Source organism: Capricornis sumatraensis, chromosome 9 (genome assembly GCF_032405125.1).
Source record: "Capricornis sumatraensis isolate serow.1 chromosome 9, serow.2, whole genome shotgun sequence".
Classification (NCBI taxonomy): Eukaryota; Metazoa; Chordata; class Mammalia; order Artiodactyla; family Bovidae; genus Capricornis; species Capricornis sumatraensis.
Window position 1 is genome coordinate 22,201,765 of NC_091077.1, and position 15,480 is coordinate 22,217,244.

The following is a 15,480-nucleotide window of genomic DNA, read 5'->3' on the forward strand; positions in this document are numbered from 1 at the left end:
CTGGATGCCTTTCTCCACCCTGTAATGACAGCCCAGCTTGTGCTTGCATTGCTGTCTTGAGTTGCAAGGGCCCATGGAGAAGGCAGCTAGGAGGGGACTTGTAGCCATTCCACTGGGTCTGTCTCATCTTTTGCATGCACCAAGTGGATGCTCTGGGGGGACCCACTTGGCCCTGTCCAGGGCTGGCACCACAGGCTTCTGGGGATTCTGCCAGATTCTCTCTGTCTACCCCAGGGTCCTACACCAGGCTGTAAGACTAGACCTGCGAGGCCATATTTCTGAAGCAGTCGGGCCACCACTGGGCTTCCCGGGTGGTGCTAAAGGTAAATAACCTGTCTGCCCATGCAGGAGACATATGAGATATGGGTCTGATCCCTGGGTCAGGAAGATCCCCTGGAGGAGGGCATGGCAACCCACTCCAGTATTCTTGCCTGGAGAATGCCATGGACAGAGGAGCCTGGTGGGCTATACAATCCATAGGGTCACAGAGTCAGACACGACTGAAGCCACTTGGCATGCACGCAAGGCCGCCACTAGGTGGCCCCACTCAAGCTGCACTTCTTGCCCTCTCTCGCTGGCCTTGAGTCAAAATATATCCAGTCTTTTCTTGGTCCCTAAAGGGAGGAACCTGGAGAGGAGGGTTGGACCCAAAGTCCAGCTGCGTGCTGACTGTGTTGAAGGGTACAGGTGTGTGTCAACATGCACAATACCCTCTGCGGCACTGATCTCAGGAACGCTGCTCTGGGGAATTCCACGGAGGGACCAGGCACTCATAAACCCTGGCCAGATTTCCGGCTGTTGTGGTAGTTCCCAGGCCCTGTAAGGGTCATCAGCAGTCTGGGAGACCTCCTGCTTCCCAGGTCAGGGATCACAGGCGAGTGGGGAAAGGCAGGAGCAGGGCAGGCTCAGAATGCCTCTTCAGACCCCTGCCTCTTAGAGCAGAGGTCCTCAGCATTTTTGGCACCAGGGACCAGTTTTGTGGAAGACAACTTTTCCATGGATGAGGGAGGGGAATGTTTTTGGGATGATTCAAGCACATTATATTTATTGTGCACTTTATTTCTATTATTATTACATTATGATATATAGTGAAATAATTATACAACTAACCACAATGCAGAATCATAAGGCATTAGATTCTTATAAGAAAAGCACAACCTAGGTCCCTCACATGCACAGTTCTTGGTAGGGTTCGTGCTTCTATGAGAATCTAACAGGACACAGAGGTCAGGCGGTAACGTGAGCGATGGGGAGTGGCTGTAAATACAGATGAAACTTCACTACTCGCCCTTCTGCTGTGTGGATCGGTACTGGTCCTTGGCTCAGGGGATGGGGACCCCCTGGGTTTAGAGCAAAAGGCTGCATCACACTTGCCCTCTCATTCATCCAGTTACCTGTCTGTCTAGCACAGATATTTTTGTCATCTCTGGAGAGATGCCAGGTCCTTCTCTGGGGTGGGGGTGGTGGGTAGACATGTCTAGCCTGCTTTGAGGAGCCGTTGGCCAGGGTTACCACTTAGGGACAGCATGGGGGAAAGGTTTCATTTGGTGATGCCCCAGATGAAACCAGGCTGGGGTCAAAGGTGGCAGTCACCTGATCTTGAGCCCAAGAAGGGTCTCTAAGACTGGGACTAGGTGGGCATCTGTTCACCTGCCAGTTTTCCCCACTAGACAGAGCCCCTTTGATCTTCATGGTCCCTGAACCCCTAGCCAGGGCCTCAGCTGGTGCCCATCAGATGTTTGTGGAGTGAATGCACAAATGAATAGGATACAGCCATTATCAGAAGGGAGGTGTGGCTTTATTTACACAGCAGATTTGGGAGGAAGGGGGTGTGACATGGCTGCTCAAAATGACTCTTGATTTATTAAGTGACCCAAAATGGGTGTACTTAGTGAAGCCTGTGGAGGCCACATTAGTGGGGCATGTCCATTGATTCATTCCTGCATTTTTCTTTCCTACTCTCTGTCTAGGTTCTGGGTTCTAGGCTCTGTGCTGGACCTGGAGACACAGTGATAAACAGCCCAGAAGCGGCCTCCCTCCCTAGGAAGGCAAAGTGGTGAAGGAAGCGGACATGACAGTCAGATCATCCTGATTACCCAGGTGAGTCCTAAGTCCAACAGTAAGTATCCTTCTATGAGACAGGAGAGGAGTAGAAGCAGACACTTAGGAATGAGTGGGGCCCAGGATGCTGAGGCTCTGTGGGGGCCTCAGTCAACCTTTTGGCTACAGTTTTATGACAAGGCTTTAAGGAGACATCCATCCCTTCATGTAGTCATGAAATATTTATTGAGTCCTAGTTTTGTGTTAGCTGCTGAGGATGTGATGATTGACAACACACATTGTTTATGTACTCCTGGAGACCCCAGGCCAGCGGGTGTGTGTGTGTGTGTGTGTGTGTGTGTGTGTGTGTGTGTGTAGTGGGGGCAGAGCAGGGGGAACAGACATTAAACTAAACAATCATTCAACTATAGCAACTGCTGCAAGTGTTACAAAGCATGTAGGGCATGAAAGGCTGTTATAGGAGGTTTTGACCTGGTCAGGGAAGCGAGGAAATTCCTTCTGGGAGGATCTGAAGGATTTAATTGGGGAGGAGGGACATTTTGCTAGAGAGAAAGAAAAGACTGTGCAAAGGCCTCGGAGTGGAATGGGGAGGGGAAATGGCCAGTTAGAGGGCCTGGAGGGGAAGGTCAGTGCGGCTGGAGAAGTGAGCAGGGGCCAAACCATTTGCGGCCTTATGGGTCACTTTGAGGATTTTTTTCCTGAGAACAATGCAGTTTACTAAGCTGAAAGTGATGGGTTCAGAGCTGCATTCTGAGGAGGTCACTGTATGGAAGAGAGATGGGAGGAAGCAATGGAGGGGCCAGTCAGCTGGGAAACTGCTGCTGTCATTCAAGGGCGAGAGGATGGAGACCCGGGCTGCAGTCCTCATTTTGCCCCAAATAAAACCTAATTCGCAACTCTCATGTTTTGCTTTTTTTTTTTTTAAGTACATATCTCTTTGATATTTAGACGCCTGTGCCAAGTTATTAAAGGATGGCATCCCGTGGTCATATATTAAGAAAAGGAAAGAGGATGGAGAAAAATGAGTGGATTAGAGAGAGATTTAGGTGGTAGAATTGAACAGATGTGGGATATGGAAGGACACAGCCTGGGCCAGGGAAGAGGGAAGTGCTGAGGGTGATTCCCAGGCTTCCAGTGAGGTAACTGGGGGTGGGGGTGGGGTGGGCTCCCCAGTGAGGCAGGCAGTACCAGAGGCGTGGAGCAGGAGGAGGGGAGAGAGCATGAACTCCACGCTGGGCATGCTTTGACTGAGGAACCTGTGGACACGCAGCAGAGATGTATACTGTGCAGCCAGTCTGGAGTTCAGGAGTCAGGGGCAAGGGTAGAGAGACAAATGTGCCTCATCTGTGTATAGGAAGAAGTTCTAGACAAAGAATAGGAAAGTAGAGTGCCTAGGCCTGAACTCTAGGGAACCCCCAAACTTTATTGACTAATGCGGAGGGAGGGGGACGAGGTGGGGGCGAAAATGGGCAGACATGGCCAGAGAGGATGGTGTGGAACAAGAGCGTTTCCGGGAGGCAGTGACCAAAGGCTGCTGGGGTGTCAGGTGGTGCTGGGGGCTTTGTCAAATGAGGAGAGTGGGCTGTTGAATTTAGACTTGGAGGTTATGGAGAGTTTGTTTGGTCTTGCGAGGGGGACAGAAGGCCCACTGCAAGGTTCTGAGGTTTGGGAGAAAAGTGAGGATAGATTGCTTTTTCAGAGAATTTTGCTGTGGTCGAGAAGGAGAGAGATACTGCAGTAGCTGGTGGGGTCTAATGCGGTTTTGTTTCTATAATGAAAGTGAAAGTCGCTCAGTTGTATCTGACTCTTTGCGACCCCATGGACTATACAGTTCATGGAATTCTCTAGGCAAGAAGACTGGAGTGGGTAGCCTTTCCTTCTCCAGGGAATCTTCCCAACCCAAGTATCTAACCCCGGTCTTCCACATTGCAGGCAGATTCTTTACCAGATAAGCCACAAGGGAAGCCCTTTACTGTTTCCACAGTAGAGGCCTGAATATTTTTAAAAATATTTATTTATTTATTTGGCTACACTGGGTCTTAGTTGCAGCACACAGGATCTAGTTCCCTGACCAGGGATTGAACCTGGGCCCCCTGCACTGGGAACATGGAGTCTTAGCCACTGGACCACTAAGGAGGTCCCAAGGCCTGTCAATATTTATAGGTCAAGGGGTGGAGCCATTTGAGAGGAGGTTGAACATTCAAGATAGAGAGGGGATAATCCATCCGGCAAGCTCCTGAGAAGGGGGAGAGGATGGATGGGAGGATCCGGGCAAACAGAGGGAGGCTCCCTGTGGAATACCAGGGTCTAGCAGAGGCAGGAGAGTCTCTCTGGTTTTAGCCGAGCTCTGGGGAGATCAGCTGGTGGCTGAGGAAGGCCAGAACAGTGGGTCACTCCGTGTTTTACATGTGCTGTGTGTATTTCTGGGTGTGCTCAGGCCTTCCCCAGGTCTGGGCTGCCAGCCTGGACAGTGTGCTACAGGGAATATCCCCACACTGGTCTGGGCGGAGGCTGGGCACCTCCCACTCCGGGCTAGCTCCCTGATGAGATTCTCAGACAGTATTTCCCCTCATTCATGAGCAGAAAGGTTCACAGAACAGGCGTGGGAACCTGCTCTGTGGCCAGGGCCTCGGCTAGCTCAGGCCGAGATTTGCAGCATCCCTGCCTTCACTCCCTCCCACGCTGGATTGGCTGAAAGTGGCGTCCACTATTTTTGGCCCGTATTGTATATAAGGGCTTGGGAAAAACAAAGGTTGACTCCAATGTGCGCCCCCCCCCCCGCCCACCTCCCCACGCTTTGACCAGCCTTTGATGGTCTCCCCTTCTCATCAACCTATTCAGCCACACATTTCATCACCAGGAGTGCCGGATCCAGGAGCTGGGGACAGCCTGAATCCCTTTGGGAACCTGGTCCTGGAGGTGGATCCCAGATCTTTTTCAGGTCCTTCTCCACTGTCCCCTTCCCTGATAACCCCTGATAATCCAGCTCCAGGGCCGGGTGACCCCACCCCCCGTCACCTGATGGTGATGATGATGGGGAGGCGAGGGTAGGAGCGGTATATCCAGCAGGACCACCGAGGAAACGGGCCTGAGCTGGGGCCAGGGGAGTCGGCCAGCATCCAGGGATGCTCCCCCCACCGCACTAATCTCGGGTGGTGCGCGCCTCTCTAGCCGCCCAGGGGGCGGGGGAGGAGGGCGGGCAGAGTCCCACAAGGGAGCGCCGAGGGGAGGCGGGCGCCGCGTACGTGCGGCGAGCGGCCGGCCGCATGAAGGGCGCGGGCGGCCGGCCCCCGCCGGGTCCCGGGCCCGCTCCCCCGCGGCCGGGCGGCCCGGGTCTTCCCGGGGGTCGCCGGCGGTGGCGCCCCCTGGCTGAGGCTGTCGGGGCGCGGAACCGGGTGCCTGGGACGCGCGGGGGGTGCTGGTGGGAGCGGGGCTGGGGGCGGCCGGGAGGTAGGGATCCCGGAGGGAGAGGGAGGTGGGGACGTGGCGGCGGCTCAAGCGGGCGGAGCCCGGCAGCGGCGGGAGGCGGAGCCGCCCAGGAGGAGGTGCCGAGCGGGCCCGGCGCCGCCGCGGGAGGTTCTGGAAACGCCGGGAGCGGCGCGTGTCCGGGTGAGCGTCCCGCCTGCCTGGCAGCCTCGGGGCTCTGGTACCGGCCGGGGTCACCGGGCCGAACCTTCTGCCCGCGCGGGGCCGGCAGCTGGGGGCCGGGGGTCGCGCTGTCCGGGCCGCAGCCCCGCGCCCTCCGCCCTGTTTCTGCACCCGCGTGGGTTCCTGTCCCGCCGCCGAGTCCCCTCCCCGAGCTTAGGGCGGTGAGGTCAGCGGCGCCTTTCCTGCCGGTCCCCTCGGGGCGGCCGGACCGGGTGGGGAGCGTGGCCGCCCCGAGGGTCAGGCTCCCGGGAAGGGGCGGCCCGGCCCCAGGGCACCCGGAGCTTGGAGGAAGCAGGGGCGCCGGGCAGGCCTCTAGGGGCCGCTTGGTGTTAGGTCCACCCTCCTCCATCCAGAGGCTTGGGAGTCTGTAGCCTTGACCCTGTTTGGTTCCCGTTAAGACAGGCTATTGGATGATAAAAGTTTCTTTTTTTCTTCTTCTCTCCAGTTTTGCCTCAGCAGCCGCGGAGACTTGTAACTAGTTAACTAATTCAAGAAACGAACCCTTCAGTGTTATCAGGAGTTGCTGGCCTAGTGGGGCACGCGGATGGAGACCAGGAAAGGCCAGGCCCCGGTCAGTGTGGTGAGTGCTGTGCTCAGAGGGAGCACTGGACTGTGGGTACTTGGTAGAGGACAGGATGCTTCAGGCCAGAGGACTTCCTGGAGGAGGTGACCCATGAGCTGGAGTGGTCAGATGAAGGTTGAATAAAGGGTAACCCAGACAGAGGAATAGCCTGTGTGAATGGAAGCTGACCTGGGCACTCTAGAGGAAGCAAGGAAATGGGGGAAGGGACGCTTTAATGGATAGCTGCCTAGAGATCCTGTCCAGAGAGCTCAAGTGAGAAGACAGTGCCTGGTATTGTGTCCTTTATGTGGAGGGTGCTCAGTGAATCCTTGCAGCATGAATGTGGATGCGGGAAGTTTCCTTTTCCAGGGCAGAGGCCCCTGGTCTCTGTTTCCTAATTGACACCTTTCAGATGGAGAAGAATATCAAAGTCCCTCCCAAGGCTGAGGCTGGTGTCTTCTGCTGTAGAGTGATACCTGAGGCTTGTGCTGCTTGATGTAAACCATCTGAAGCTCAACAACCTCAGCCCTTCTGGAGGAGGTCCTGGCCCTGAGATCAAGAGTTGGGGAACATTGCTTTGCAGCTTAGGGCATTCTCAGATGTTCCTGATTTTGCAGAGATCCACTGTCCCCCTAAGAATTTAGAGGACGGTTTTGCAAGCTGCTGCCCACGTCATATCTGGGATAGCAGATTCCATGGTTTATTTATTTATTTTTTGTTTTTGTTTTTGTTTTTTTCCATGATTTAATTCTCTGTTAAATGAACCGTGGTTTCCTTTGGCTTGTGCTCAGAGAGTCTCTGAAGCTTCCAGGGTGCAGTTTTTCACTTTGTTCTGGGCTTCCAGGTCCAGCCTCTCTGTTCACTTCTCCCTACTCATAGAATATTTGGGCTTTGAATCCTTTTATTCTTGAGCCTCATTTGTAGACGGCCAACTCTGTCCACTGTGTGTCCCGGCCAAGGAAGCCACGTTGCAAAGATGGGGTGAGTTGGCTGGGGGCCTCATCCCAGAGATGCTGTCATACTCGGCCACCCTAGTTCTCTGAGAGATCTGCAGGCAGACATGGTGGCAACTGAGTATTGTCTGTGGCTTATGATAGGCCCTTCTATCCTGTCTAGTGCTCTGAAATGGTGTACCCCAGAGAGTGCCTGCTTTGTCACTGTTTTAGCCTGGCTGATCTCTGTTCATTCCTGGAGTATCTCCTGTGTACTGGGCTTTTGCTTAAAGTGTGCCTGGGGCTGGAATGAGGGAGGAGGGAGAGGAGACAATGATGGTGCTATAATCCTTGCCCATGGGTAGCTCATAATCTCTCTGAGATTGCTGCTTCAGGCTGGCAGCTGGTCACATGCCAGGGAGGAGCTCAGAGTGTGAGTGCTCATGAGGAGCGACTGCATGGGTATAGCCCTGAGGAATGAGTTGGGTAGCAAATCTAGGGTCTGCTCATTTCCTGAGAGAACCTCCCTTTTTGACTCTGCCCTCCCACATCCTTGGGAGGGCCTGAGACTGGATGTTAAGACCTTGGCCAGTGTGTGGCCACGCTGGCCATGGTGTGCGTTGGGCTGTTGGGTGTGTCCCTGGCTCCTGGGATCTGTAGAAAGTTTAATTTTATGCAGATGGAGGTTGGCAGGAAATGATGTGATGCAGGCACGTGCAAGCCCAGACAGGGTGCTGGAGTGAGAGTTAAACTTCGAAAAATCTAGCAGTTTTTTTGGATTTTTGAAGTGCACCAGGGTGGGACATGAGTCTGTTCTTGAGCAGAGAGGGCTGGTAGCCCCTGTGGTCACTGGGTTTGAGCTGCGGATGTGGAATGAGGGATATCGTTTTTATTCTCAGAAGGAGCAGAGGGGGCTGAAAAGTCTGGATTAGACTTCTTGGAGATCTAAGGAAAGCATGTGTTTAAGTGGTGTCATTTCAGGGCAGAGGGTTATACATGTTTGGGTAGTGAATTCTCCAGCTCACTGGATGTGACTCTGATCACAGACCAGCATCTGCTCTAGACGTTTCAGGAAGTGTTTGCTAGAATATACCCTGCTCTGTACCTGGCACTCTTGAGGGCCCAGGGTGTGGCCGTGATCCTGAGACCTGGTATTTGTAGGAACTCAGAGTGTGCAGGTCAGAGACATAGAAATAGGTGAGATTCCAGAGTATAGATCCGGTCACCTGTTTTTTGCCAGAGAACTTTCCTTCCTTGGTGAGAGAGCCAGTGATTGGCCAGTTTTCAAAGTTAGCTTCCCGACGGTCCTTGTGCTGCTTTAGGCCTGACTCCACCCTCTCCTGAATCTCCTTTGACACTCCTGGGACATGGAGGTTCTCCGATTTCCGTTTCGTTTTCGTCTTCACTGTCTCATAGGCTGGACTTTCTTTCTCTCCAGGGGTCAGCGGCTTCAGGTCTGTTGCCGTTCCTCTAGTGCCCTTGGTGCTGATGACTGGTGGAAGTTGTGCCTGGTGCTAGGCTGCCCACTGACATCTGTCAGCACATTCAGTCTTCAGAACAGCCCTATGAGATGTTATCACTGTTAAATAGATGGGAAAACTGAGGCTCCAAGACTGTAACTTGGAACTGTAACTCCTTAGACTGTAACTTGTCTAAGGTTCTGAAACCTGGAAGTGATTGTGGAGCTGAGTTCTAACTCTGGGACTATCTGACGCCAGGGTTGGTGTGCCTGCTCGACTGTATTGTCTTGTCCTGAGCTGGGCCACTTGGTCATCTGTGAGTGCTGTGATGTCTGGGCAGGACTGACTGCTCACTTGAACTGGAGGCACCACGTTTTGTCTTTCTGAGCCCATGTTGCTCTCTGCCTTCTGGTGGGATCCAGCCATGGGTATCATAAGGCTGCTTTGTGAATCATAATAAAGTCTTTGACTTAGGCAAGCCTGTTCTGGTAGGCCAAAGTGTGGCTCCTCCTTTTGGGAAGTCTTTAGGATGCTATATGGCAACAGATGTTATGGAGTAGGATTGAAGGCAGCAATAAATAGTGGAATATATGTTTTGGCTTTGAGTCTGAGCTCTGCCATTGATTTACTGTTTGAGCAGTTTCAGTTATGTATTTTACATATCTCTATCTGAAATGGGGATGAAAATCTGTCTGGTTTACAAAGTGCTGGTGAGGATTAGATGGCAGAAGTGAAAGATTTTTGGAAACATGAATAGTGATTAGCTTAACCTAGTTCTCAGAAAACAGATCTTAAGTACTTGATGCTTTGTTAGAAGGTACAGTTGCAGAGTAGCAAGTATAAGGGAAAAGAAAAGTGCAGCTGAACAGAGGTGCTCTAGTTGTTCAGCTGTGCAGGGCATCTCTGGGTGAGCTCTGCTGCTTCTCAGTGCAGGCCTGGAGAGGGGATTTATCTGCTGATGTCCTCTTGTTTCTGTTTTTCATTGGTCGCAGTTGCCCAAGGAGGAGTTATTTCCGCCCACCCCCCGCAACCCTGGTCAGTCCTCAGTTGCACTCCCAGGCCCTCTAGCAGTCCCCAGAGAGGCCAGCAAGGCACTTCACTGGAGTTTAGAAGTTGCAGGAAGAGTCTTGAGATTTGGAGCCTGCGCAGTGTCCTTCACTGGGTCTGAGGTAGAGCAAGTGGCCCAGGAGGCAGGTGAGGCCAAGAGAGTACAAGGTGGTCCTGTAGATACATCCAGTATAGCAGTGTGTGGGTCTTCTTCTTTCCCATAGTTCCTTATAAGTTAGTCTTGCCTAGACTGCCGAGTCTTTGCCAAGACTCTGATCGCAAACCCAGCTGGCTTTTGAATGTTGATTTGTACAGCCTTTTCTGCTACTTCGTTGTCTAGTTACTGAAGCAGGAACCTTGTGGTTTTGAGGGTACCCACGTGGGTAGTACAAGTCAGCATGTCCAGGTGCTGGATAGAGAAACTACGGTCATCCCTCCCTACCTGCAGATGTGACACCCGTCGATGCAGAAGGCTGACTGTACGATGCCTAGTATATAAGGGACTTGAACATCCGTGGATGTTGGTGTCTGTGGGGTCTCCTGGAACCAATCCCTTGTGGATCCTGAGGGACAGCTGCGTAAGGAGAGATGTGCAGGAACACCTAGGCTTCTTTAGGTTTTCAGTGAAGGAGACTGTTTTTCATGTGATGTGGTTGTTGAAGGTATGAAATCTGGAGTCATGAGATGGGGCTGGAGAGGGCAGTAGGGCCAGGTCATGCAGAGTCAAAAAGTGCTAAGGAATTGACTTTATTCTGAGAATAGTGGAGAGCCTTTGGAGGGTTCTTAGGGAGAGAGAGACCAAACGAGGGGATACAGTAAGCTGTGCTGGCGACTTTGTAGAGCAGAGGTGGGAGGGAGGCCATAAAGATGGGAGACCAGTGCAGGCAGGGGCCAGTATGGCTGTAAGAAGGACTTAGGGGTGGCTCAGATCAGGGTGATAGTTGAGGCATGATATCAGGTGAGGAGAGTCGGGCACCTCTCATCCCTCCCCTGGGGTGCCAGGGAGAGCAGCTTATGGGCCTCAGTGGCCGTCCATGTGCATAGGTGGTAGGGCCTCTGGAGCCTCTGTCAACTCTTGCTCGGTTGAGCACGCAAGTCCTCTTGGCTGTGCCGTGCAGAGTTGGCCACACTACCAGGAGGCAAGGCCACTGGAGGGAGCCCTGTTCAGGCAGATCTTGCCCCTTCGCAGAAGGCAGGCATCCTTTTGTTCGGAGCCAAACGAGACCTGTTTGTTCTTGGCAAACCCATGTTCTGTCTCTAGGCTGTTAAATACATTGTTAAAACTCAAGCTGTTGCATTTGGGTTGCAGCTGGGAGCTTGGCATAGGTTCCTGCCTGATGAGGTAAGGGGAGAAGCTAAGGACACTGCTGGTTTGCAGTTGGAAACATCTTTTCATGGCTGTTTGGCCCGGTTGTGAACATCCTCTCCAAAGAGCCGGCTTGCTGGGGCCTGTGATTGTATGTCTTGGAACCGTCCTGTGCTTAGAAATAGTGCCGGTTGCCTGGTGGGCAAATTATTGTCGCTGGGGTGTTGGCAAGCTTTGAAGGACCTCCCTGTGGGGGTCCCAACTCAGGCTGCTGGGTCTCTTGGATTTCATTGGAGAGGGCTTGCTTTATTTTCTTCTCATTTTAGATATTATATAAAGTATATTTCAAGTTTCCCATAGAACTTCTTTTAGAAAGATTAGGAAATACAAATAAACCATAAAGAGAAAAATAGAATTATTTCACCAAGATAACAACTAGATTTATGACTCTCTGCTTACATATATATGCATGTATGTAAATTTCCATACATAAAAATTATTCCTTATAAAAATGAAAGCATAGTGTATATATTGTTTGGGAGCCTATTTTTCTCACTTAACAAGATGCTTTGGTCTTCTCTTGGTGTTAAAAAGCATACAGTATCCATTCCTACACAATCCATAACCATCCATTGTATGGAAGAAATGGAACATCTTCTGATGTTATAGTTTCCTGGCAGGAACAAATCTGTGGTGAGGTTTTCCTTTTCGTTGGGTGCCAGATATGGGCCAGAATTGGGATGCAGCGTACATAAAACTCAGTATGGGTTTTCTGCTCAGGCTTGGTGCTACCTTATTTTCATAAAAGGGGGCTCAGTGTTGCCCATTTCTAGGCCTGTTCAGCGTGGATTTCTGAGGGTTGGTTCCCGGAGGGCTTCTGGCAGCACTGGCAGGCACACAGGCCCCCACTTACTCTGTCCTCAGCAAGCTCTGGTATAGGTATGTGATGGGAGGGGCATATGCAGCTGGTTGGTTTTTTCCACATTGGGACCCGCAGTCCTTCTTGGAGGCTGCCGCCTCCCAACCTGACCCTGATTAGATGACCTTTTGTACACCTAATACAAATTAGTGTTCAGGAGAAATGGGATGGGGTGGCAGTTTAGGTTGAGTGGTCTGGGGGCTGCGTGGGAGCGCCTAGCTGTCTGGGCCAGCAGGGTCGTCAGCCCCTTCCTCCATCAGAAGAGGACTTTGTAAGCCCTTGGTCACTCAGAAACCCATCTGTGATTCTTTGGGCTCTGTCTCCAGACTGGGATTCATGGATAGTCTCAGTCTAAGCCAGATAGCACATTCCAGAGAAATGACAGCTGGTATTCATGTAGTGAAGGAACCTGGCTGTTTTTTCCTGAGTGCTATAAAGCATGAACCATAGAGCATGAACCATGGCCAATATCACTAATTTGAAGGAAAAAGTGAGGTTTCTCCCTTCCTTAAGTTTGTTATCTGATCTCTGAGGAGGCATGCCACTGCAACTGGTGATGGAACAGGGGACAAACGGTGACCCTTGCCCCTCAACTTCCAGCCGTGTGTAGTCTGGCCTCCTGCCTGGCCTCTATTCTCCCAGCACCCCAGCCTGACAGGTAGTTGTCTGAATTGTCTGCAGACGCAGCCTCCTGGCTCTGGGTTTTTACTGTTTCCTCCCTATATGTGTACAGAAGGTGCTCTCTTAGGCTGATGAAGCCTCTTGAAGTACAAGGAGCAGACCTCATTCCCTGAGAAGAGGTCTTATGTAAGCAAGAAGAAAGGCCTTCTAGAATCCTGGGGGTGGATGCAGGGTGCTGAGGTCTGGGAGCAGATCAATGACTAGAAAAAGGAGGATCTGGGCTCTCCCTTAGGGCTGGACTGGGCCCTGCCACCTCTTCTCAGGGACTTGCTTTCCTCTACTGCCCTAACTCTATAGTGGACCCCTTAGTCCATCCTCCCTACCCTGCAGCAGGTGCTGGGCTGAATAGTCTTGTCCTGTGTATCTCTGGGCCGCTAACACCTAGGGCACAGATGGCATGATGTCAGCTCTGCATACATTTGGCAGGGGGCAAAGGGGGACACTCGTTTATTCTCTCCCCTTCCTCATGTGAAAGTTGCTCAGTCGTGTCTGGCTCTCTGTGTCCCCATGGACTATAAAGGCCATGGAATTCTCCAGGCCAGAATACTGGAAGGGGTAGCCTTTGCCTTCTCAAGGGGACCTTCCCAACCCAGGGATCGAACCCAGGTCTCCTGCATTGCAGGCGGATTCTTTACAAGCTGAGCCACCAGGGAAGCCCCCCTCTTCCTCACACAGGAATCCATGTGGGGTTTAGGGTCGTGGTTGGGCTTCTCTGAGCCTGCCCAGGAGCCACAGTAGATTGGAATTTCTCCTGGAAGGGTGAAGTGAGGAATGATGGGTGTGAGTGTGCGTCCAGTCAGCCATCGCAGGCAAAAAACTGATGAGCTGGCGTTAGTCAGCTCAGCCTTAGAATCCTGTTAGATAAGGCTTGCAGTTTGGAGGGAAGGCCTTTGTACCTCCTTTATTTTCTTTATTTTATTTTATTTTATTTTAATTTTAAAATCTTTAATTTTTACATGTGTTCCCAAACATGAACCCCCCTCCCACCTCCCTCCCCATAACATCTCAGTGAGTCATCCCCATGCACCAACCCCAAGCATGCTGTATCCTGCGTCAGACATAGACTGGCAATTCAATTCTTACATGATAGTATACATGATAGAATGCCATTCTCCAAAATCATCCCACCCTCTCCCTCTCCCTCTGAGTCCAACCTCCTTTATTTTCCTTGTTTTCTCTCAGTAAATTTCCAGTGGGGCTTGGCTGAAGTAGAGCAGGAAGAGGAGGGACTGGAGGGACTGGCGTTCAGGTGGATGTTCCTCCTGCGTGCTCCAGGCCGCGTGGCTAAGCTGGGAGATGATGTCTGAAGCTCACGTTGTGTATTTGGGTCCACTGCCAGTGGGCTTGCCCCATGGTGTGCCTTCTGCCTTCAGAGCTGCGTCTGGCTATTTCTAGGCTGATGGGAAGACAGCCTCTTACTTATGTCAGCAGCCCAGCCCAGCCCAGTCTAAGGTTTTGGCCCTGTGTGGCTGATTCATTTTTGTATCCCAAGCGCCTAGCTCAGTGCCTGGCATAGTAAATATTTGCGAATGGTGATTCTCCATGAGGACAGTGTCTGCCGAGCCGCCTCGCTACAGGAAGAGCAGTGTCTGCCCAGCCTGCTCTCACCGTGGCCAGGCGCAGACCAGCAGGGAGCAGTTTGGTTCCTCTTCTGGCTGACCATCTGCTGTACACCTTGTTTTGGGTGTGGACCCCCTGGGGCATATTGTGTCCAGTTCTCTTTCTGCCCATGGGCGGTGTGTTACATCTGGGTCCTCAGCACTGGGCACTGTCCTGGCACTTGTGTTGGAAGGAAAGACAAGCAGCAGAGGTCTGGGTTAGAATCTTGAACTGACAGACCCTTAGAACCAGGGATGACTGTCCCTCCTCCCCATTTAGCCTTCGCATGTTGTAAGTGGTTATCGGAAGTTGAGAGGGCAGAGTCTCTCCCATGGGCACTCAGCCTCCCAGAGCAGGGGACAGAATTAAGTGCACATCCCTGGTTCTACACCCTGGTGTCTTTCCACTGGTGATCCTGACTATCTTCCTTAACTTCTGGGTGCTGGCTCAGAGTTTGGCATGTTTCAGTGTCTTCGTATATGTGCACGTGTGTATGTGTCCTCTTCTAAGTTGTTTTTTTTACCATTGTTGATCTAATGACTGTCACTGAATGCCTTGCAGACACTGCCCTCTGTGACCATGAAACCCTGGGAGTCCACGTTGCTGGTGGCCTGGCTTGGTGTCCTGGGCTGTGTGCAGGCTGAATTCTTCACTTCTATTGGTATGTGCCAACAGGACTGTCGCCTGCCTGGGCAGTCCTTGGCTCAAGTGCCGGCAGATGGCACTGCCTGAGGCCTGTCCTCCTTCAGGGTGGGGTGGCCTCGTCCACTGGTTTTGACCAGGTCTGGGGAGAGTCGGGCTTGCAGAGCTGCTGTTTCTGCCACTGACCCCTGATGACCTGGATATCCTTCCTGGTAGGTGGCCGTCTCAGCTGGGCCTCCACCCTGGAAAGTGCAGGGTGCTCCTGGGCTGCCTGGCATTTCTGTCCAATTTTCTCCTGGACTACAGTATGGTTCTGAGCAGAGAAGCCCCCAGGACATCCTTGTCCCAGGAACATGACCCAGCTGGGTGACAGTGGGAGAGCGAGATTCGGGGTTTCTTCCTTAAGGTGTCCTCAGTGCACTTACCATCCGCTTGGAGCCTCTGCCTCTCTCTTCCTAAAGCTGGGGGCCAGGACCGTATGGGTGCCTAGGCCTCCTTTAACCCTAGGTCCCCATGACCCCAAGAGAACTGACATGCGCCTGGCTCAGCTTGCCTCTGTGCTGATGTGTTTTGCCTGAAGGTTGGGAGCTGGATGTCCCTCATCCACTTACTGGCCCTTTTAT

The 15,480-nt window shown here is 52.3% G+C and overlaps 1 protein-coding gene across 3 annotated transcripts in view; it reads left to right on the forward strand.

Moving 5' to 3' along the window:
* Positions 1 to 248: 248 nt before the first annotated feature.
* Positions 249 to 15,480, forward strand: part of P4HA2 (prolyl 4-hydroxylase subunit alpha 2) — a 38,008-nt gene continuing 22,776 nt past the window's right edge. For 2 of the 3 annotated variants that reach the window (XM_068981280.1, XM_068981279.1), the window contains exons 1-3: positions 5,563 to 5,670; positions 6,155 to 6,289; positions 14,777 to 14,876. In XM_068981280.1, the coding sequence (XP_068837381.1) occupies positions 6,254 to 6,289; positions 14,777 to 14,876 (136 nt within the window). In that variant the 5' untranslated portion in view covers positions 5,563 to 5,670; positions 6,155 to 6,253. Of the gene's footprint in view, positions 324 to 1,970; positions 2,101 to 5,562; positions 5,671 to 6,154; positions 6,290 to 14,776; positions 14,877 to 15,480 lie in introns of those variants that run through there. The other variant, XM_068981281.1, reaches the window with a different exon arrangement.